At 38.7% G+C, this 25,107-nt stretch overlaps 1 protein-coding gene and 1 pseudogene across 2 annotated transcripts; both read right to left on the minus strand.

The window, feature by feature from the left end:
- The window catches only part of LOC138595072 (B-cell receptor CD22-like), a 14,787-nt pseudogene extending 13,576 nt beyond the window's left edge, over positions 1-1,211 (minus strand).
- On the minus strand, positions 1,005-23,891 carry LOC138595423 (stress-induced-phosphoprotein 1-like). Of its 2 annotated transcripts, none has more exons than XM_069666832.1 (16): positions 23,699-23,891; positions 13,028-13,110; positions 12,659-12,739; positions 9,501-9,560; positions 8,295-8,471; positions 6,309-6,437; positions 6,056-6,101; positions 5,806-5,896; positions 5,530-5,671; positions 5,300-5,404; positions 4,799-4,886; positions 4,189-4,222; positions 3,721-3,795; positions 3,385-3,487; positions 3,150-3,289; positions 1,005-1,999 (listed from the first exon to the last, which is right to left on the minus strand). In XM_069666832.1, exons 1-16 carry the CDS (start codon positions 23,742-23,744, stop codon positions 1,864-1,866), a joined length of 1,536 nt encoding a protein of 511 aa, XP_069522933.1. In that variant the 5' UTR covers positions 23,745-23,891; the 3' UTR covers positions 1,005-1,863. The 2 variants fall into 2 exon arrangements, with proteins under 2 accessions (XP_069522933.1, XP_069522932.1); XM_069666831.1 differs by having other exon boundaries at positions 1,007-1,999; positions 12,659-12,742.
- Between the last annotated feature and the right edge of the window lie 1,216 nt (positions 23,892-25,107).

A 25,107-nucleotide genomic window follows, 5' to 3' on the forward strand; every position in this document is an offset into this window, starting at 1 on the left:
AGAGGCGCGCGACTTGCGAGCCGTGACAGCGGTGCAACTGGGAGGGACACGGCGACGGATGACAGACAGGAAGCTCAGCAAATCAATTTACTCGGACCGAATAAAATGATTGGTCAGACTTCTATCAGAAATATATGAGAATTAAATATTGATGAGTTTCAACGCCTAGTTGATTTCTTTTACATTTTATTGTGCTATACGCTTATTAGGAGCATTTTATGATTACAAAAGAAAAGTGTAAAAATGCCAGAAAGGTAAGAATTGCTTTAAAGGGATAGTTAACTAACTATCCCTTTAAACTGTTTTGTTTTCCAGAGCACAAGAACTCTTCTTCCAATGACTCACTCCACCAGCACTGTCCCCACCTGCCTGCAGCCCAGTTGACATCTTTCTCCCTGTATATTTCTGTTCATATTATCCAAGGTGATGTTAACACCCTCCACTCCTGTGTGACAATACATGTGGGCACTTCACTATTGATTTAAACGCCCCATTTAAGTTATGTCCGTACCATTGATGTGTCTATTACAAATGTCTGCACTGCTGTAAACAAAGAGTGTTGACTTAAATATCACTTTTTAAAAATTGAACAAGCTTTCTACAATAAAAATACATGTTCATGAGTATGTAAAGAGTTATGATTGATTGTCCCCACATTGACAAATACACATGTATGTATCTATGTGGGGACCCCATAGATTAGTAGATACATGTCCACAGTTTGCAGATGTAGACCGTACTCTGTGATATCTAGAGAGACCCAACATCAATCCACCAAGAGCAGGAAAAACTTCCTTTTAATGTGCAGAAACCTCGAGGAGTGGTGAGACAGAAAAAGAGATTTGGATGGACACACACAGACAAAAAGAGAGACAGGGAGACAAATGGGGACAGACAGAATGTTTGGTCCTTTACTAACATCAGTTAAACCAAATTACTGACCCCTGTAATAAATCTAACCAGACACTGATTATTACATTATAGCGTCTCTGTTTCAACTAGCTGACGATACCTCCTTAATAATAATAATAATAATAATAATAATAACAACAACAACAACAACAACACCACATTGTCAGACTATCTTTGAGCCTGTCTGCTCTTTGAATTTAGAAATCTAAATCTCTCTTCCAGTCTCAATCAGTACCTGGCGTCCTATATTCAACAAAAACAAAACCATTTTCTATCTGTGCCAGCATGTAGTCTGTCATGTCGTGCAGTCATCAGAACAAAAATGGGTGATGCTAATGTGTAAGTCAGGATCTGAAAGACTGTGAAAGCAGAATTTGTGGAGTAAAACATTTTAATATGGGTTGTATTGATTTATTGTTTTGTGAAAAATACATACAATACAAAGTTTAAATGTTCCATCTCTTTTTAAATATATGAAAATAACTGGACTTTAAGGCACTTCAACAGAGGTGTTAAAGGGACAGATGTTTTCTCAGGTCTCGGTAGTGTTTCCAATATGGTTCCACCAAGCGTACCGTGTTTGTCCAGGTAAATCCTTTTGAAGACACACTCCCACAGAACAGGGAGCTCCATGCAGAAGCCAGGAGTTCATCAGGGTTTTTCTAGGATTCAAGTCAGTGACACTTTTAATAAATTAAATTCCTTTGAGTTCATCCTTTCTTTAGAAGCTTTGTGGTATCACATGAATTTCTTTCTGAGGCTTCTTCTCTGGATGCCATATCCTTCTCTCTGTCTTACACACATTCACTTGTTAGTGTTCTCTGTCAGATCATCTTCTCTTCCTCTGTCCTCCTCTCTACTCGCTTTCCCTTTTGTTCCTTTTCCACTCCTTTTTCATCAATCCTTCATTACTGAGCCGTTGCGCTGGTGTTAGGAGGGTGGTGAAAATAGTTATGGTTGCCATTGTTTCTTGTCTCGACCTTGATGCTCTGCTATGTGTTTGAAACGGCACTTGTCGCCATAAAAACAGCCAGTGGTCCGCCAATAGAAGCACTCGTCTCCATCTATAGGTGCGCACCCTCTGGACCTGAAACCAGAAGAGAATATCCTGAATCATATCTAAGGAAAAATGCATGTACAGTACGTGCAGGAAAATAATGGGATGCTGATGCTGCACGGAGACACAGAAGACAATTCAGCACACAATAAATAAAAGAAGTGGAGGTGGCCTCATTTTAAGTAAAGAAAAGCCACAGCATAAGTGCTTTAAACAGCCATTCTTTCTAGGACATGGTTTCACTTCACTGGTTGCAAAAAGAAGTCAAATCTCATTGAAGCAGATGGAAAAATGGGAAAGAAAACATCCTACCTTTCAGTCGCTTTATGACCGCTGTATACACTTTCCTACAGAGTTTCTGATCTCAATCTCTAGTTTCAGGTCTTCTTCAATCTTCAATACAACATGATGTTAATGTTCAGTCCCATGTAGAGTAAAATAGACAACCACACAGGGTATGTTTAGGGTGTTGCTGTCTGTGATTAACAAGCCACTACCACAGGGACCTGTCAATCTGGACAGGAGCGTAGCAATGTGTATCCACTTCTGGCTCCAAAAAAACAAGATGGTGACGGCCAAGGTGCCAAATTGTACGCTCCAAACTGTGGTCAACGAACCAATTGGTGAGGTCACCAAATCACTGAGATTCGAGTGGTACAGTGAGACTGTAGATGAAAGTTGCCTGAAAATTGTGGTTTCATTTGACCCTAAATAAAAAAGTAGACAATGAAAATGTCTAAAAGGGAGAAAAACAGCATTTCTGACTGTAGGAACATCAACTTTAGTATTAGATTTTTATATATCTAAAAGGAGTTTTAAAAGTTGTCCATTTTGTGATCATTTGAGCGTCTGATAAATCATAAAATAGTGGCTCATAATAACCCCCTATTTATATTGGGAGGATCATCAATAACCAATCATAAAGCATTTCCAAAACCTAAACTGTACCCTAAAATGTCACACTAATATTTGGAAAAGGTATCTTTACCCACACTTTCACCAAGACTTAATGCTAATCTTTAAACCCTAGATCAACTTAATTAGATGCAATCACCTGATAAGCAGTAAATGTGTCCTCACCAAGTAGGGCCCAGTCAGAGTTGTAGAGTTGGGACATTTTTGCAAAGAAAAGGACACACCACCACACAGATAAGCATGCTATGAGTTCATTGCTCGGTACCATGAAGCCACTGAGTTCTGCTGTGTTCCTGCAGCATTGGAGCTAACGCTTGAGTTGGTCCTTTGTATGGAGGGCAGGGTCCGTTGAATCCAACGGTCAGGATACCTCATCACCAGCTTGCAGCTGCCCAGCTCCGCCCCCTGCCCAGGAGTAACAACACAGATGTTCAAACGTTTATTGCAACTGAAGTGCATATCAACATACTCAGACACCCACAATGACATCTGAACGTCACCTGCAGCTTCTCCAGGGCTTTGGCGGCCATGTTGGCATTCTTGAAGTTGACGAAGGCACAGAAACGTTCATGGAGGACTCTGATGCTCTCTATCTCACCAAACCTGTAACCATGTAACACAGAGCCTCTAACCTACAGCAAACCAGTGAGTTAAAGATCTACAGGCAGAGTAAACCAACCTTTCAATTGTTGCTAGTCGTGATAAAACAACTAGTAACATTTGCACCACTCAGCCTGTCAAAGCAATGCAAAGGTATCCTCATTCATAATTTCAAAAACAAAATGCTTTTTACAGCACAATTTGCAAAAACATGAGCATAAACAAATTGTTTTTACATTTTGAAGAGATCCCAGAGGTGTTTCTCTGTGACTTCCAAAGTGATGTTCCCAACCCACAGAGAGCGACAGCTCCTGAAGGACAGAAAAGGGATGATAGCAGGAGAAAGGAGTGAGAATGAACAGGTAAGGGATGTGAGCAGGATGATACAAAGAAGGGGAAAATCACGGTAGAGGACAATGTGAGAGACATTTTGGTATTTGTCCCACAGAAGCTATTAAAGTATAGTATGCACAACACTAACAACAACACTAACTTTACCAAATGTATTACCCCTGTTGAATTTGTGTTAATATGTACTCAACATAGTACATTCTGTTTATGTTTCTATTAAGGAATGGAACAATACAAGTATGTATGAGTTATACCCAAAAAACACTTTTATTTATTTCTTGTATTTCTTGTACCTGAAAAGGTTAAAAGTGATTGTTGTGATTGTGTATTTTCCCTGTAGCCATACAACCTACCCACTCTGGTCCTGCTGATATGTTGGCTTCAGTGCTAAAGGGAGAGGAGACAGGAGGAAGATGTTATGGGATGACAAAATAATGTTTATTTATTTATTTAACATTGTTAATTACTGTTTTCTCTTTCTAGGCTATGCTTAGGTTTGATGCTGCAACATCATCAATGAATATTCCTCACTGGACCTTCGTCATTGTGCCATACAATGTTAAAATATAACTAAAATAATATAAAAACCAATCTACTTTTAACTATAGATCGTGTTTGTCTGTATACTCCTACAATAGTACCCTGTTTCCTCTTTAGTATAAAGAGTGCTTCATGTTTTTTATTGCATATTCTGATCAATATTTCGCTGTCAAAACAACATTATTCTGTTCCCCTTTGTCTTGTCCTAACTTCAGTGTATTGTCTATAGTGTGCTGTTTATAATAAAGTCATTTTATATTATACTGTGATGTATTTAATAATGTCTCTTTACACATAAGCACTGCTGTTATTTTGTAATTTCAGTACTATCAGCATGTTTCTGCAGTTGAAGTATGATACGACTGTAACTAAGAGCAGTGCTGCCCCATGGTGGACAGAAGCAGAACTGCAGCTGGCTCTTACTTCTGGCCTCAGGTGAGTCGATGACCGCCTGAACAGTGGTTAACTTCTCCAGCAGCAGTTCACTCTGCTGTCCTGAAAAGCCCAACTCCTAAAGTAAAGAATGGCTTTGGTTAGCATATGTTAAATATTACTTGCACAACCAATGTCCTGCACATACCAGAGAGTGTGTGTAACTAGCTTCTCAGTGAAGGAATTTCAGTGTTGTTGGATAAAAGGATGCCTGGCGAGTACAGGCTTGCACAGCTGAGGTAATGATTGGCAAGATAATGTAGCTTACTTGGGTAAAAGTGCCTCGACAAGGATAAAGTGTGATTACTTTCTACCAAGGCAGAACAAAGTTTATTTGGTTTTACATCTCAGTCTTTGGTTCCTTCTAAACATTTAGTTGTTGTATATAAAAGTTAAGGAAAACTGAACTAAAAAAGGAAACCACAGCAACATTATGTTGAATGTACGAATTCTGATGGTAGCCCTGGTGGAGGATGATCCTTGAAGTCTTACCATGAGCTGCAGGATCCTGCAGGTGAAAAGTTTACTGGATGCTTCCTGACAGTGTTGATCCAACTTCAACACCTGTGCCATGGCCTTCTCTGCTTTACTGTACCGCTGAAATGCACACATAAAAATATGACACAGCTAGAAATGCTAGAGGCGACAAAATCAAAACACAAGATGAAAAAGTATGATATATTTTGAATGACTAATAACTTTTACACTACACAGGTGCTGACCTTTAACCCCATGAGAGCACAACCTTTTCGGAAATGTCCCTTCGGCCAATCAGGAGCCAGCTGAATGGACCTCTGGGCGTCTGTAAGGGCAGAGGAGTACTGCTCCAAACACCAGTAACAGTAAGACCGATTTCCATAGAACCTGAGAGGAAAGACACAGAGACATAGATGGAGCAAAGAGAGAGTAATGGAGACAGAGTAAAACAACATGGTACATTTAGTAGAGGACAGAGTTAGTGTGGTTCAGTAGGGGTCAGAGTTCACATCTCAGCTCACCTGTGGTCCTTGGGATCACAATAGATGGCTTCTGTAAACATATGCACTGCCTGGCTGTACTGGCCCTGCTCAAACATCTGAATGCCCTGCACTGGAGAATGTACACACACAAACACAATTTAATTTTATAAACCTATTCACATAATACCTTCCCTCGCACAAACTTCAACACAAACTACAAACTAAACACAACATAAGCATAGCATGAATACATTTTGACTGATGACGATAAGAGGATGAAATGGGTCACCTGTGAGCGACTCCCCCCTCCTCTTCATTTCTTCTGTGGTCTCCAGCTGCAAGGACAACAGACAGTTTAGTTCTGCGATGCTAATTTAATGGTCTTCCAAAGTCTTCAGCAAAAGAACCAATGTGTCATCAGACAAATACATTAAATATTTTGTATGATGTACTGTTGCTTTGGACAGACAGAGGAGGTTATATGATTGGTTGAACGGCTACACTTGAGCTAATGGGTGGTGATATCTGTATTTTGTTTGTACCTGGCTGCTTCTGGCCTCGTTCTCCTTGTTCTCTCTGGAGAACTGTGTCACTCTGTTCTTCAGGGATTTCAGTTTGATGTGACTGGCAGCTTTGGCCACAAACGCACTGCTGACATCCCACTCCGGCTCCTGAAACACCAGGAAGTGAGCAAAAATACATCTGACAAAACATGGGTAATGTAGTAAACAGAAACAAACACCTACTCTGACCAAATGCTGATTTGCATGTTTATTAAATCAACATGGGATGTTCCCTCAGTGCCAGTAAAATACTAGGGTATTATTAGCCGTAATCCTCTCAACAGTCTCCTCAAACATATTCAATGATGCTATCTCCTGTTTATGCTAAGTTGAAGTTACAAGTACTGGAAATTAAATTTTTTAAAGCCTTAAACTTCATCTAGCAGGATTACATTTCACCAAAATCATTTCCTAAAGTTGTGAGAGTGTTAATGCCTGTGTGGCTTATGAATTTGAGTCTTACAAACATTAACAAACCAGATGCTACAATTCAAATTTAACTTTTTCTCTATGGACCAGACAAACAAAAACTAGACTTGGAACACAAATATACCAGGGTTAAAGCACCTGATGCACCTCTAAACCCTGGGCTGCACCAAGCTATGACTGTATGACTCCTTCCCGTTCAGCAGGAGGAAAAATGGAGCATAAAGGGACTTTTATCACCATGTGCACCTTCTGATATCATGTGCAATAACACTTTCAATATCAGGTTATATTATATTCACTATGTACAATTGTGCAATATTACATGTCTATATCTGGCAATGTTATGTTCATTATGTGCAATAAGACTTTTCTGACCGCATTTGTATTCATGTTGATATTTATAGAATGCATAATCATGTGCAGTACTTCCGCCTATTTATTAGTAACGTGCAGTGTCAGGAGCAATTTAATTTTTTCTTAATTATTGTGTACAATTACAGTCCATAACATGCACTATCTTTAAATTCATAATCTTTTGCAATGGAAGCTCTTACTAAGTAATAACTGTCAATTTAACTGCCACCATTATGTCCTGCCTACTTCTCTATATAACTATTGTAATATTGTTTTTCTACCACGTCTCTTTTGCATTAACCCATTCACTTTATATTTTCACTTATATTTGAGCAGTTTTTTTGCATTTTACTCATTTGTACTGAGCTATCTGGCACTATAACTTCCTTCAGTATTAATGCATTTCTATCTTATCTTCTCTTACATCTACTCAGCTTCAGATGCCTTTCAGTGCAGTGCACTCTGACATGGTTTGCTTCAGCCTTGACACAAGTCTGAGGAAGAGCATGTTGGCACCAAACGCCACTTTGTGCTGAATAAAACCCTTTACGGGAGCTTCCTGGTGTGCCGATCTTGATATATTCTTTTGATATACTTGATTGTTTTGGATCCAGCACTCACTAAGGGATGTGTGTGTCTGTATTAGATTTTTTGCTTCAGCCTTGGACCATAAGGGACGCAAGGGATGCATTTTATTATCGAGTGGTGTCGTGTTTCCGAGTTTAAATACTCTTTTCATTTAACACTAGTTTCTAAGGCTAGCTGACATATAAATAGCCCATATTTTCTTCAAGACCATTTAAATGTTTTACAAAGTGACCTTTGGTTCGATTGTTCTGCCAAAATCAAGCAAATTTGGCATATTGTTGTTGTATGTGGCAATGTGAGCAATTACCCTCTGACACTCTTAAGATCTATTTGTTTTAATGACAGCCACTCCCAATCAAGTCTGCAATTTTTTCTATGCAAATGTTAAAGTAATTAAATCTTATTAGAAGTAAAACTGTTCAGTGAGTGAGAAGAGAAGGGTCACACTCAACAACACTTCAACAGGAAACTTCAGGCTGTTCAGGAGGGTTGCTCTGTATCTTCGTTGATACTCAATCACCAGGTACTCTTTTATTATTCATGATATTTTAAAGGAAATAATTATATAATTATCCCGGCCTGTCGTGAACCCACCTCCTCCGAGGTCCTGTGGGGCAGCTGGCGGTTGCTCTTGTTCTCTGTTGTTACGAGGGCAGGGGCTGATTCAGGGCTGCATTTGTTTCTGGGACGAACAGCGGTCCATTCTTCCTCCTCATCTTTTAATTCCTCCTCACTGTCACTCTCTGACACCGCTCCAGCGGCTTCCTCTTCCTGTGAAACATAATTGGATATTTTGGAAAAACGGAATAGAAGAAATAATGTTTTCTTCCTGGGATTTGCAGAGGTGTGATGAGACATAACTCTAGAAAAGTATTCCAAATATTTTTCTTTGCCTCTGATAAGTTCAGAATTCAGAAGCTCGGCTTTTAGTGGATTTAACAGGTGAAATATCATTTACATTCTGGCATCTCTCCATAGGCTCCATGCTTCATTGACCACTGATTTTAAGATTTTAGTGATCACTTTAATTGAACATCTGAGTCTGTTCCAAAGCCACATAGAAATGTTGACATAAATTCTGGCCGCCTCACAGCCTTAGATCCTCCGGTGGGATGCTCCTGGCTGTTCAAAAGTCGAGGCTTAAATCTAAAGGTGAACGTGATTTTGCCATCAGGGCCCTTCGGTTTTGAAATTAGTGACAACTTTTAAATCACTTCTTAAAACTTCTTAAATAGACTTGCTTTTATGTGACGTTTATTTATTTTATTCTTTTATTTGTATTGAATTAGGTTTATAGTCTTCAAGTGTTTTTAATTTTGTTTATAAGCAAAATAAATAAAGTAATTAAAGTTATAGCAGCAAATGCTATCAAAATAATTGTGTTTATCGTTTATTATTGTGTCAGAAGGGAACTTGGAGCAATGCATTTATATTTATTAACATGAATGTTAGTAAAGTGAGTGATACTGAACTTCTTTGTTATTTAGTTATATATGTCTGAACAGTTAGAGAATACAGCTCAATAGGTCTATACTTATTCTATTATAGAGGTAGTTTATGAAACCATGCACTGAATTAAAATTCTATTTTGCAGAAATTTCTGAAAAACTGCTTGAAATCTTTGCAAAAAATGTTTTGGAAATATTTATTGAATTGCTATTTTACATGAAGAGACATTTAAACAAACACACATCCAGGTCTGTGTGCACATATACACATTAATGTAAGCATCTATTTGGACATAAGCATGATTGTATGACATATGTGGCATCATGCAAACTCTCTTTTGGCTGTTATCACCTGCTCTGAAGCATCCTCCATCCTCTCCTCTCTCTCCAGTTTCTTGCGTTCTTTCTGCCTCTGAAAAAACAAAGAGCATGGACACAGCGGCTGTGGGATGATTACAGAGACATGTAAAGACACAGGTGTAGAAGCAGATGTGCAGTCAGGCGTATTAAATAGAAAAGGGTTCATAGAAAAGTGAGAAAACAAGCGTGGGACCAGGTGGGTGTGGTAGGATGAAAAGAAACAGAGCAGGAGGTGAATACAGTAGCAACTGTGAATATGTGAGGACAGATGGAGTAACAGGTGACATAAGTAAAGAAGGGTGTGGTACAGGTGTGGTGGTGTGTGAAATACAGGTGACATATTAATTTCAGTTAGTAGAATAATGATAAACAATAAAGACATGAGCTGCAATATATAGTGTTGACTTTTCAGTGCATATGGTGCTTGTTCAAAAAGAAGCAGTGGTGCTAATGTGGGAAAAGTGGCATTGATGTTTCTCACTTCATATATTCAATACAATATTCATTATAAAATATCGATAGCTGCTACATGAAAACAATGAGATGTGTCAAATTCGGGTTATACTCCTAAACCCACTACTCAGCTGGAAATTAACCTTGGAAATAGCCGTGTCAAAATAAAGAGCTTTAACAGATGTTGTTTTAAGTAGCACATCTCACACACCAAAAAAAACATCATTTCAATGCCTGCACTGTCTCCGTGCACGCTGACGTCTCACTGGCAAAACAGCTACTTCAAGTGTCTATGTGGGCTTAATGTAAGTTTACAAGGATGATGCCCAATAAACAGGCACTGAATTAACTACATTTATCTATACTGTAGTAGATAGAGGAAGCTCCTATCTAAACAGCTGGCAGTGTTCGTGACACAGAGCCAAATTGGTCAGTTTAATAGAGATCTAACAGCAGGCTTCATAACATGTAGATGACTGTAGTGGAAATGTTATCATCTACACTCACCGGCCACTTCATTAGGTACACCTGTACATGCTGATGCAGTTCAATACAACAGCTCTGCCATGGACTCTGCTTTTATGAAGTTTAGTTTTTGTTGACTTTTGTTTCGTTGAGAGTCGGAAGTGTGTAAATTCAATGATGTTTATTACTGAGGCCGTAGTTAAAGGTGGTGTTGTACTGAATTAAATTGTATTGAGATGTGTCTCTAATTTTTTGTCCTCCCTACATACATGAGGGGGCCAGAGTATTAGAAACACCTCTGAATATAATGCAGCTCAGGACAGCCCCAGCACCAATTGTGACCTTGACGCTCGAGTATCATTGAATGAACACCTCTATGACAGCTTAGAAGAAAGCCTGTACATTACAGGCAACATAAAAGCAAATCTTATGGCCGAGCTGGTGTGTTGGATTACATTAGATTTTTTAGGTGTACCTAATGAAGTGGCCGGCGAGTGTATTATGACTCTATATCTAACATAATAATCTTCTATTCTAGTGGAAATGTTATCATCTATTGTGATTATACAATAATCTCTTTATGTGACACGTAAATACAATAATCTTCTATATGACTCTTTGTGTAATACTGTTTTGTAGAAAGACATATGACTGGACTTTTGCTGAACTCATAGTAATATTCTTCTTGAACCCAAGAATCTTTCCTAATCTAATACAATGCCTGGTCAGTATACAACATGCATCTGCAGAATAATGTAAGATGAAATATAGCATGTCTGGACGGATACAAGAGTGTGCATTCAGCCGACCAGGGCGGGCCAGGACGGGTAAGTAGCCCAAGAGAGATGTTCGTAATGACTTTAGTTAACTCTGAGTGCAATCGATTGTTCCTGAATGTAATTATTGTTCCTTTTATCTTGTGCATAAAAACCCTGGTGAGCATGTACTCTTCACTGATTCCTCTGTAGACGCTGACTGTCACTTGTTGGTTTTGGTCCTTTTGAGCAAATGTTACAATAAATATACGAAAGACAATTTATTTATTGGTCAATTTTTCCCATTATTCTTAAATTTCCACCACAATGACCACTGCACAAGACAAGGTAATGGAACTAATTAGGTGCTATCACAGACTAACTGCTTTTGTAAACTGTAACCTATGCCTATGATATCGGGGGGGAAAAATCAAAAGCTTAATACAGTCTGAAGCAGCAAACCATCACTTCAGTGTTGCATGAACGCTGGCATTAAGACGTGACTTTGAGGTCAAGACATTCTCTTGTGTGATGCGACAATATGGAGATAAAATCTAATTTTGTTACCCATTAGAATTCAGAACACGTTAATCAAAAGAAACAAGATTGCAAAACCTAGACGTGTTCATTTTAATCAGACAAAGCTTTGAATTTGGGGTGCATGTTTAGCTGAGCAGCTCAGGCACCCCACATATAGATACTCAGCGGCCCTGGGTTCAACTCTCAGCCCTTTGCTGCGAGTCGTCCCCCCTCTTTGTTCCCACATTTCCAACTCAATCCACTGTCCTTTCAAATAAAGGCAAAGGGCCAACAAAAAAACTAACAAAAAAGCTTTGAATTTATGATGAACATTTGTCATGTTGAGAACCAAGGCTAGGTTTGCTTATTGGCATTTTTCATCACAAAGTTGAGACAGTGAGAATCTCTTTGTTTGGAGCTGTATGAATGTTTCCGGAACCTGCTGTCCCAAAGGAGGCGAGGACGAAGTTCATGCAGACAGGTGTGCAGCATTTGTTGTAGGACATGTTCCATGACCATAATCAGAAAGCTATCGTTTGTTACGCAACGTTCAAAAAAAGTGCAAACGTGTGATCCTGCCTTTAATTCATAATTACTCTCAGACTCTCAGTGATTTCCTTGTTTTCATAACGGAGCGATTAGAAATGCCCTAAGCCACAAGAGGGAGAGGAACACAAGAGCATTAAAAACAGATGCCGGGAAAAATGTTTGTCATGCATTCTGAACACAAACCCTTCATATCCTCTATTAAAATTTGTACTTTCTGCAATCAGAAGAACAAACTACTTTGTAGTAGATGAAGTAGGAGGGTTTCCCTTTTCTGTGTGTCAGTGTTTGTGGTTATTTATTTCAAGTTAAAGAAGATTGAACGGAAAGAAAAGAACCACAACAACCATCTGTATTCATGACTGTTGGCAGCTTATAGCTTTGAAAGTTTTTGTGAACCTTTTTTACTCACTTTTCTTTTAGCTCTCCTCCTCTCAGCTCTTCTTCTTGTTTTCTCGTCATCATCCAAACCCTCCTCACAGTTCAACATCACCTGCTAAACACAAACACAGTATTCAGGTTACTGACAGCTTCACATTTCTTTCAGAAGAGCTTGGAGTTATGTTTGTCACCTGCACCAATAATCCTGAGGGAGGCAACAACTTGTGGCAACAAGTGATACTCTATTTCAAAGCACCTGAGCGTTGGATTCAGCTATATGGGACAACAGAAATGGGATAACTGTGATCTGATCTTACAGAACGACAGTACAGTACGAATACTGTTTACACATTACAAGTAATCAACTTAAACAAAACTGAGTACAAAGTTTTCAGCCTACCTGTGATGGGCCTTGGTCTTTTCTTCTGTCTGTTGGGTCAGGGCTTCCATCCTGAACCTCCATCTCCTTCTCACCTGGCCCATCTACACACACACACACACACACACACACACACACACACACACACACACACACACACACACACACACACACACACACACACACACACACACACACACACACAGTACGTATATTTCTTATAGCATTTGTGATTTGCTGGGTAAATATATTTTTAATTGGTGTCAGTTTCTTCAGAGGAAGGTTCATGCAGCATGTTTTCACAATGTTTGTTTAGCGTGTGTGTGTGTGGGGGGTGGGGGTGGGGGTGGGGGGGGGGGGGGGGGGGGTTATGCCTGACACACACTTACTATGAAAATCTACTCAGTTGATCGTGTGGCAGCGTGTGATTGGACAATAACACAAACAGAGGGACAGAATGAATGTGAGCAGCAGCTGGGTTTCAAGTGATTTATTCAATGCAAATATTAAAAAAAGAGCCCACACAGTCAACAAACAAGTCTTTCCCAAATACAGGCAGTAAAATCACATGTATTTATGACACAGACACACAGTGGTAAATTCAGCAATATCTGAATCAGCACACTGGACACAGATCGTGTCCGTTTGGCCTTGAGCCGAGAAAATGTTGCTGTGAACATTGAAAAGGACTATGAATAAGCCAATGTCCAGTTCATTCCACTGAAAAACTGGCTCATTCTAAACAAACAAAAACTTTGTCACTTCTGTTATTACTGTTAGGAGATAACATTGTTAAATATCAACTATTTTACAAATTAATATATATTGTTTAGTCAACATGGCCACCAGCTAGCATGACATTATGAGCACATAAGATGTATTTCATTGACTTAAAACTGTGACTTAAGGCTTACAGTTTAAAGCATCCTAAATATGAGAGTCAAGTCTGATTCATTTGATGTCAAACAATAAAAAATTACAGCTAAAATTAGGAACAAAAAACATATTTTTCGTGTATTTCAATAACTAATGTAAGACTCATCAAAGAGAATCCACTGAAAGATTTTTCTCTTTAAAGTTTGTTAGTTTTAACAAAGTTTTTGTTACACCCAAATGAATTATTTTCCTCCATTGAGACTTCTAAGATATACAACACAGTCACAGGTCACTGTCAGGTCAGTTGCAAACATAAAAGCAGAGGGTCAGCGCCTGTCTCTCTCAGAGATCAGCTCTCTGTCTCCTGAGGCGGAGCGTCTTAAATTCACAGCTGTCCTGATAATACTGGACTTAGAAACATGGCGTCGTAAAGAGCTGAAATTCATTCCAGAATCTGCACTCAGTTTTGTAATATATGAAAATTTCATCTCACGATTATCCTCACCAATACATTTGCCATTTAAGATACTATCGAGATCATTACTACTGTATGGATAGATTATTTAATACGACATTAAACATACTGAAATCAATTCACATTACATCACAGTTAAACACACGTTTTGTGGTAGAATTTTCCTGATTCAGACGTTAGAGTAAGAAGAGATGTGTGAGAGAGCATCCACTGAGGCCCAGAGAACTCCGAGGTCAGACCAGATGTGTTGCTGTGCAACAGGTTCAAGATGACCCCTGCCAGCATCATTCGTAAATCCCACTGTATGCTAGAGAAGATATGCACCACTCGCTACATGGCCATCAAGTAATCTGTTATTGTGGACAGAATGGCACCAAGCCCACGTCTCGCTTGTTAAGTTCCCCTCCCTGCTCTCATTCTTGCTTTCTGCCTACTGAGGTTACACGTCTTATTTGCCCATAGGTAAGATCGCACATTCAGTACTTCTGGGATTAGACACGGTTTCAGCAAATGTCCTTTTAGGGAAGATAGTACGTAGACACCATAGCGTTCGAATAGGTTAAATACTGAGCTCAAGGACGGGTCTGTTAGAATTGACTTGGCATTACACTGAAGCTCTGAGTGTACTGTATTGTCACTTCTCCTTGATCAAGTATATAAACTCTTCAACTTAAGACACCTGAGTCTCCTGAGTCTTCTTCATCTTCTGGTTCATAGAGCTCAAGAATTTCCATCACACATTTATTATTGAAAAACAAACTTACTCAAATAAGGTAATCATAATCATCCTGCATTAACAGGATAAAACACAAATTAAAATCTAATTCATCTTGGAGTTTATGCTAGTTAACTAGGCAGCTTCTTTAAGACACTTGAAAATATATTCATGATTATTTTCATATCTGATTTACCGGATTTGAAATTCTACACTATCAACTTACACCGATCATACACTAGAATTCTTAAGACTTTTTAAGGACTAACGTCTGACACCCTCTATGACCTACAGCCAGACTTTACAAAGACTGTACTTTGCAGGATCTGTTTTTACAAGACTAGACTCCTGTCGATTTTATTTCCCGTTAGACTCCTGCTGGTATCTTATTAGAAGAAAATCAAACAATGGAACAGAAACAGAAAAGCGTTTCTGCCTGCAGCTGCCCTTGTTTGTATGTGCAGTGGTTTGTGCTACCTGCATTGATTGAGGCTGTATTGATAGCTGGGTTAGCACAGCAAGCTAGCAGGTTGCTAGTGAGGCGTTTTCTTCCTCCCTTCTCAAACTTTCACTGCTTCATCAAACCTAACTGCAGACCTAACACCCTGTCCTAGCAGCAAACTAGCATCCAAGACCACATCACATTCAGGTAGGACACAGGGACAGCAGCCCTTGTGTTTGCAGTGGCGTGCTCCTGCTTGAGTCCTATCTATGTTTGCTATCTGCAAAGTGCAGCTATTAATTCATGACAATGTTCACATAATTTCACTTCACTATTTACTGAGGAAAGAATGACCTTTAAGTATCAGTTAGTAAGCGTGTTCTGTCTATCTCAATTTTCTTTGTATGAGCTAATATAATTACGTCTGTGTTAGTGAGACATCCAGGTCTTAAAACATCCTCAATCATTTCCGGAACAGTCAGTCTTTACTTTATTAAAAAACATAAAGTCAAATTTGCACACAAAGTTGAGACTGTATGAAAGGAGAAAATGTTTTGGTGCACGTTAACACGGCCCCAGGCAGGCGCGTGTGTTGGAAGAAGGGGAACCCTCCTCCCCTTACTCTCATACCACAGTAAGAGGTCACCATGCCAGAAATATCTGAGGGCCTCAGGACAGAAAGGACAGAAATAGAGCTCAGCTACACGGATGCATTCTAGAAACACCCCATAGAGAAATGTTTCACTCTCTGACTCATGTTTCAGTTTCAACCACACCACTGAGATCAAGTATATATCCAGGATGTTGACACAACCACAAACCCAGAAAGGGAACTTTGCAACAGAAGCAACAAGAGACACAACAGCTGGAGGGTTTTATTACTAGTGATTACTTAAACACTAACCTGACTGCAGCATACAACACAGCACTGTCTACACTGATGGCCAACAGTAGACAAGAAAAAAACCCAGGACTGAAATCGCCAAGAAATCACCAGAAAGAAAGTGTTTAATTAGCCAGTTGAAACTTCGTCCTTATCAGTGCTACAGCCTTCTTAAAAATGAGCCTACGTAACTGTTCTTCAGCTGAACATTTCCATTGATGGAGAATCAAAGCAAAGCCAAATAACATTTTTGTAACAGCTATAGAAGTGTGATCTGTGTGTGAGTGTGCAGGTCAGCTCGCTGGTCACTTTGACCTTGAATCAAAGAATCCTCTCCTCTTCCTGGGAAAAAGCTCTTATCTTCCCCCTCTTAAAATGAGAAAACTCTGGAGGCAGGAGGAAAGACGAAATAGCCATGTGAACTTCATTATGAGTGCTTGTATTGTCCAAACAGAAAGGTTCTCTGTTAAAACAGCTTTTACTTGTTTTGTCACTGTGCCTATTAGAGACAAATCAATCTATACAATTTTGAGTTGAACTTCATTTTTTGGTCTCTTGTCTCTCAAGTATATGGGACATAAGCACAATTCTATCTTAACCATAGGTCCTACCACATGTTGAGTGCAGCAAGTGCAGCCTGCATAGCTTATACTGCTGATATTGAGAAACTGGTTGCATAAATGACGGCTAAAAGTATGCACTGTACGATCTCAGGCCAACATTCTTTTCCCTTACACACACCATGTTGACAGACGAAAGGCGAGGGGAGAAAACTCTGTCCAGAAATAGACGGTCCGTTCAGAAACTTTTGGAAGGAGCAGAAACTGAATCTGTTTGGCATTAAGAGCCACAACGTAACCGGACTCAGGGCCAGACCCGAGGCGGATGAAAAGAAGGAATAATCAGAGAGAAGGAGGATGTTTGTGAGGGAATAACATGCTTGTATTGACTAACCATCCACATTAAGCCAAATGTCAAATAGGTTTGTAACTCAAAATATTAAATTATGCTTCCTATACCCACAACATGAGCACAGATTATGATCATAATGCGAATGTGGATGGAACGCAGTCCACAACTTTAAGATCAGGAAAAACATGAGCGGTGTTAGGTGTCTCACAAGAACAGTAAAGGGAGTGAGGGGGACGTCTAACAACTACTAACACACACACACACACGCACACGCACGCACGCACACACACACACACACACACACACACACACACACACACACACACACACACACACACACACACACACACACACACACACACACACACACACACACACACACACACACACACACACACACACACACACACACGGAGAGGTCTTATCAGGGATCTAAGTAAAAACACCCGTACAAAATTACTTCCAGAGCATATATTGAAAAATGATTGGAAGAAACTGCATGTTTTAAAAGGCTGGACTGTATGATTGGAGGTTTGGAGCTTTTATACAGCAGTTTTCATTATACAAACACCAAGGAGCACACAAGAGGACACATGCCAAAAAAATCCAGCACAAGGGGCAGATTTTCCAGAAAAAGGGGCAGATTTTGGAGAATATTCCTGGGAAATACCAGGATCACCATTCCCAGTAATCATAGTGCCACGGGTGACTGTGCCGTGTTCAGCTGTAAGGTGGGAACAGTCAGACTTGTACTTTCAAACTGAGAACATGGGGAACTTTGCCTTATTCTGATGAATTTGAAAGCTGAGTGTTTCTGTAGAACTTCCTTTTGTTTCTGCAGAATATTGGCATTCATTCATCTAACATCATGTTGTAAACAACTCCATGAGACTGAAATTAGTAATAGTCACTTATCAGAAGAACTACTAAGGCCTGACGTATTTCCAATGTAAGAATAACATCTAGTGTTTAGCTTGATTTGAGGTGCGTTGCCTTCATCTTCATCGTTTGGTGTACAGCGAACATAAAACTCAGTCCGAGCTATCTTAAGTCGTTTTCATGTCTTGACATTATAAATACAATATAAAGGTAACTTTTTTGTCTTGGCTCTTTCGATCAGTGAAGTTATAGGTCTGCTATCTCCTGCACCAAACTAGAAGCAGCATACAGGATAGATGGAAAACATGGAGGGGAATCTGGGGTGGGCTGCTGAATATTAAAGGATAGTTGGACCTAAAACACCCTGGAAACTTTCAAATCAACACAAACGACAAGGTGTTGTGAGCTCTGTGTAACAAACCATGTGTTACTGTTTGAGGAAGCTACAGCTAGTGAAATCTGGTTCTCAAGGCTGCAGTACAGGGTGGCCTTGAAAGTTTCCTCCCCTTCTTTAAACAGACATATCAACACACGCACCTCGCTACCAACATCAGCGACTCAGGTTTTGTCAAAAGCGTGTGGGGAAAAACAGAGAACTCAGACTTTCACTGGCTTATTAAAAACGTCAAACAGATACAGAATTATGCTGTGTGCAACACAAATACCAACTGCCTAATAATGCAGTACTGTTTGCCTACAGTGTTACGGTGTATGAACATATTAATGACACAAGTGCCCTCATGTTATGCTCACGTCAAAAAGGGAACATAAAACAGTAGCAGCATGTAGAGCAAGTAGAGGCCACAAAACGACAGTCATGCAGCACTCGGCGCCTTGAGTTCCTCAGTTTTAGGTAAGAAAACATAATTCAGTAATTAATGTAACCAGGCACTTCAGAGTGCTTCACATAAGATAAAAGTGTTAGGCTGTAGTTGGTACAGAAAAGAGTAAAACAAAAAATAATAAGCTTAAAAAGTATGAGACAAATTAAAAGGTAGAATAAAAATCTCTCAGTGCTGCTAAAGTGCAGCTAAAAATAGAAATCTGTTTTTAAGACTAAATTAATAACTGCTGGTTTAAGGACATGTGGGAAATCACATGAGAAAAGAGTTGACTATTTGCAGAAGATCTGATGAAGCTGCATGACTTAGTGGACTAAAGTTCAGAGGCTTCCGGCACAGGAGGGTTTGTCAGCCTGTCAACAGCTGCAAATAAGGCAAGTGTAATAATGTGGTTTTTGTCTCTCTTTCTCATTTAAGATGCAATCTTTACCAGCTCAGCACATCTTCTTGGTGTTTTTGTTGTCAGAGACTACTCTTACCTCAGTGGGGTAACAGCATGATATAACATTTACCATTTTAGAAGGTAAAACAAGTAGGGGCAGGTGTGCAAGACAGAGCCTGAGTGAATAATTTACTGGTGTTTAAATGATATTCTGTTTTGTTACTCACTCTGATGATACAGCAGAGATAAGTCATCTAAAAAACTGGAATGATAAAAGGAAAATAAGCAGTCGGCACAAGCTTAGAAATGTTTGTTCTCTGAAATGATTAAGTCCACAGTGTTCCCGTAACTGTGTGGCCTCTTTCACATGCTGAGTCAGTCCCCAGCTATCGAGAATACAACAGTTTCTGTTTCTCTTTGAGCTGCTGTCTTTGAGCTTTGCAACGTGAATCAACAAGATTAACTTCACTCTTCAAAGACAATGCAGATGATAGACAGCAGTTAAGCAAAATCATTAAACAAAGTTTGCACTGTACCTTTGGATGTTTACAAAAGCAGCTCAACACTAGATCAACAGAAAAGCTACATATTCAAAAGAATAACAAGACAACTTCTTGCACTTGATGAAATTACAAAATAGCCACTCCACATACGGTACATTCTTTGCATTTTCATTTTCTTCAGAACAACTTTGTTTTGGGTGGAGAATATTATATTATCAAAATTTTAGCTAACTGGAATTGCAACTTACAAGTAAAGCTGCAGTTTACATCCATTAGTTTTTTCAAAAGAAAGACAGAAGTGCAACTGTGGCCGGGATGGGGGATGGATTAAAAGGATGTTAAAAATATCTGGAAAAAACACACTTCCGTAAAACTAAACAACGGCCTAAACAGGAGCTGTGACACCACAGTCATTTACAGAAGTGCCGCTGAGCAGAGAACGTTTCTCTCCCTGTGTTCTTGGAATAGCATGTGAGGGGAGATTAGCCACTTATTGATCACAGAATGCTAAAAAAAAAATCTAAATAAAGCAGATTAAAATCTCTCCAGACATTATTAAAATACTGAATACACGAGAATTGGACAGACATGAGGTCCAAGTTCTTTGACCACCAAAATCTAATTAATTAATCACAAGAATAGGACAGACGGATACAAATTTGCAAAATGAGTCCACCTTGTACACTCTACTAATGGACACATGGAGTCCGGAGGGAGAGCGAGCAATCCTCACGACGTTGAGGGGGGCTGTTATGCAAGGTAATAGGTCCCTTAGGCAACAGAGGAGGTGTATTTGTGAGGCAGGGGGGGGGGGAGAATGTAGGGGGAATTAGGACACGGACCTATAATGTGGTTGTCATCCTGCTAACATTGAGGTGGTGGATTTTTTGTAGTCGTGGCATAGAGGCTGCTCTGTCAGGCTACATGTAATTCCAACTGATTTCTGTTTTCTCCCTGTATAAAGCAGTGGCTTATGAGTCAACACTTCCTGTGACTGTTTCATAATCCAAGACTTCCTGGAAAATTAAAGCATTACGCTCCCTTAGCAGCTGGAAAGATAATGACAGAAATGCAGACTTAAAACAAACAGAAACAGTGAATGCGAAGACTTCAGAAAACAGAGAGGCTTCTCAAAAACCCTGATGAAAAAGGAGAAATAGGGAAGTTCAACTCAAAGTCAAACTGTTCAATTACATATAGTGAAAATATCTGCATATTGTATTGGTTATTAATTACTGACTGAGTATTTCAACATCTACACATGACCCAAAAAATAAACATTTCTTAATAAGCTTTTCACCACTCAGCAGGCCTGAACTGCACCCGCTGATCAGCCTGTGGTTGTACTGGGAAGCTTCCAGATGTCACTATGAGTAATAAAATGAACTAACTTAATAAAAACATGTGATTTTAATTACAGCGGCCACAAAAACTACTGATTATGTAAGAATTAAATATTAAAAATGATACAAAAACATAATAATATACAGAATGACCTGACTTGTTCTAAAGTTATTTTAAATATAAAAAATTATATAACTAAGATAAATGTACTACAACAGCAGCATTGACAGTCAAAGGGTGTGGTTACATCTCTCTTTAGCTTAAGGATTTCAAGGCAAAGGAAACAAAAGGCTAATATTGTCTGGTTAACGCAGTATCATCTGCCCCTCCTTTTCCTTAGTCATCAAACAAATCATACACACACAGGCACACCCAAGATTAAATGAGGTCACTAGACGTCTGAGGAGAACTACGACTTTTACAAAAAGTCATAAGTGTCCTTTAAATGAATGTGAGTTTTTCAAAAACCATCTGAGGCAATAAAAGTTGTTGCTTTATCTCAACCACAGATGCATTAATTTAACTATTAATATGACATAACAACCTGAACTCCGGGTTTACTTACTACCTTTAAACTCAGTCAAACTCACTTAGGAGTATAACTGATCAATATGTTAGATACAAGGATTTTAAAGATCCCCTCCAGAGAAAATCCAGTGTTTAACCTTGTAAACATCTCCATGAGGTGTTTTTCATATACTACAAGATATATCAGGTACAACATAAGCCATGGCTGTAGTAAAATGTAGTAATTACTACTAATTACTACATTTCAGGCCAGCTAAGTTTCAACAAGTTGCCACTAAACAATGGCAGAGATGTATTTTGTTTTTGCGATGGAGGCGGGGGTTGGAAATTTGCAGAGTGGGTGGGGACTATGCAAATTCTGGAATTTTTAATGAGGCAGAAGGAGGAGATTTTTACAAATACATATATATACACACACACATATATATATATATATATACACACACATAGATACATATACATATATAGACAGCATTAATTTGGCTCTAATTAAATGAATATTAGAGCTATTTGTAATCAGGTCTGACCACTTTCTTGTGAGGTTAGTCTACAACTCATTTACCAGTCAAATATTTTTTGGCTGGCTTTATGATCCGTTGCCAGGTGGCTCTAAACATCATCACAAACATAGGTTAGCTCTGATCAGGTTCAAAAAAAAAAATATGTGCAAGGCGTTGCATCTTAACACACAGACAGATGTTTTTGTTTGTGTTTCAGAGGATTGGTTTGCTATTTAAAAGTTGATTTCATTGGACAAAAGTCATGCCTGGAAGGCTTAAGTTATAAAAGGTGTTCACTAAAGCGTGCAGATACCTGCATCTTGCTCTTTAGAAGTAACATGTCCTGTTTTCCTTTTTAGTATTATTCATACTAGTGAGCCCTCCATCATTCGAGTTACAGCTTACGAATGTAAAGTTTAAGTTTGACAATACAAAGATCATTAAGTGGGGTAAAATGGCTTAACTGGCTTTGTATCATTGCTAGGTTGATGTCATATGGGATGGAGGGTAGGGGCAGCGAAGAGTCCAATGTTAAAGATTTGGCAGCTTTCAACAGACAAATTAATATTAATGTAAGATTGCAAAGTTGGACCTTAGAGGTCTAAAAATGAATGAATCGATCAATAAAATAGCACTATATCTATTCAATGGCTTTAATTGCCTCAATTTTTCCAAAGAAGCACCCAGTTTGTTTTCCTTTTCAGGGACTTTTGAAATGTGTGGTTTTCCCAGTCCCTATTACGACATATGGTGAAATAAACAAGTTGAAAACTGGTATTTACGGTGATTCCCATATGACTTTAATGCAACAAAATGGAGGGGTTAATCACAGGTGCCCATTGATTTTTGTTATCAACAGCAATAGTAAATTACAACTGAGCAAATGTATATATATTTCAACTTTCATGCATGGTCAAATAACACTAAACACCCAGAAATAGCATATATAGCAATCAAGAAATAACTTTCTCTTTTATCGTACAATCCCCCCCGCCAAAAAAATTATATATATATGTTTAGTATTTAAATAGTTAAGTGGTAAAAGGAAATTTCCTGGTTAATTAGACAACCTACAAATAAATATCTAAAAAAAGACTAAAGGTAATTGCTAGCTAAGTTAGCTATATGTCGTATGAAGCTGTTAGCAAAAGACAAGTTTCAGTGTCAGAAACTCAAACTGTAACTGTAACCGTTAAGGCAATTTTTGTAACGTTTTTACCCATTTATCCAAAGTAATTTGGAGGCTGTTAAGTGAAATTTATTGTTTAACAATGGATATTTCATTGCTGCCAGACCTTGCTTCCGCTTAGATTAAATTTAAAATCAAAGCTATGTCCACATAACCTGTAGTACTCATTTATCGGACCGACAAACCAAAAGTTGTTAACGGTTGACTGGCAGTTTTACTCACCGCCTCCCAATCCCAGCAACCGGCAGATATCTCTGGTGAACTTCATCAGGTTTTAACGTCCAGCATTATCGACCCACACGCTAAATAAAACTTTAACTGTCATACAGAACAGGACGATAACTTTCCAATCTTCATTCACGCTACCGGCTACCGGTACATGAAAGATTTACGCCCGTTGGTCCTCCTCCGTCCGTCCAGTCGAAGGCTACTGTCAAACTAACCGTTGTACTGACAAACATTACTTCCGATAACCACTTACAATAATAAAATATTGGGGATTGACTTCCGGTTTAAATCATCAAAATAAAAGCTATAGTACACTTTCTAATTTAAGGGCTACGTTGTTACTATACTTTTAAAGCACTTAAAATATAATTAGTCTTTTTGTCAATTTGTCTTTTATTTTATTATTATTTATCCATTCATTGTTCTATTTTAATTGCATCTTATTCTTAGTAACAACTTTAAGACCCCATAGTTTTCTGTGATTTACTAGAGAGGGCTTAATATGCAACTGGTAATTCTTTAAATTTCTTTTGTTCTTTTGTTCTGAATTGGTACTTATTATAGGGACATCGAGACTTTGCACAAATGTTATACTTCTAATGAATTCATTCAAATTCCAATGTATTAATTAATTTGATTTCAATTATTTGGAATGAATTAATTGGTGCTGTGGCAGGTAGCTTACATGCAAAAATGTTAAATATTGCCACAGGCTGGTATGAAATTCAATGAATACAGAAAAATAGACCTTCCATAATTAATCATTTCTTATGTCATGAAAATTATTTTAGAAACTCTAAATTCTTCAAAACTCAACAAAACTATTCTAGGAACTCCTCCATTTCGCTATATCAGTACAACTGTTCCAGTTTTGCCAAGAATTGAGAAATATCCTAAGAACTACTGACTGTAAGCCATCTGGTATTTCCTGCAAAGCAATATGACCTACTTGAAACAGGAGAGCAGTGGTCTCTGGTTTGTGTGGAAAGAATATTTGTGGGTATAGATAAGACTTTTATGAATTGCAGGAAACTGCAAAGGGAATGTAGACTACATGTTTGTCCACAGGGTGGTAATACAGCACTGTTTTTCTCAGTATAGTGGAAAGATCAACCAAGAGGCCTTTGCATGTACAGTCGTATCAGAACATGTTCTGTAGGCTCTTAATGGATGGCCTTGTTTTTTCTTTTTGTTGTGATATATGACAACCCATGAGAACATAAGTGAACAAACCTCTAATATATATGTACACATACTTGCACATGAATTCCTCATTTTCTATGGGGTTATGGTGGGGTTTGCAAAGTTTGCATTCCTGCAAACTTGCTATCTGCAAATCTTATCAGGCAGCAGCTTAGTAGCTTGCTGAATAAGCATCTGTTGCTTTGAAAAATCTACTAAAA

This window comes from Semicossyphus pulcher, unplaced genomic scaffold (genome assembly GCF_022749685.1).
Source record: "Semicossyphus pulcher isolate SPU_LCO1_2020_fin unplaced genomic scaffold, fSemPul1.0.p SCAF_17, whole genome shotgun sequence".
Lineage (NCBI taxonomy): Eukaryota > Metazoa > Chordata > Actinopteri > Labriformes > Labridae > Semicossyphus > Semicossyphus pulcher.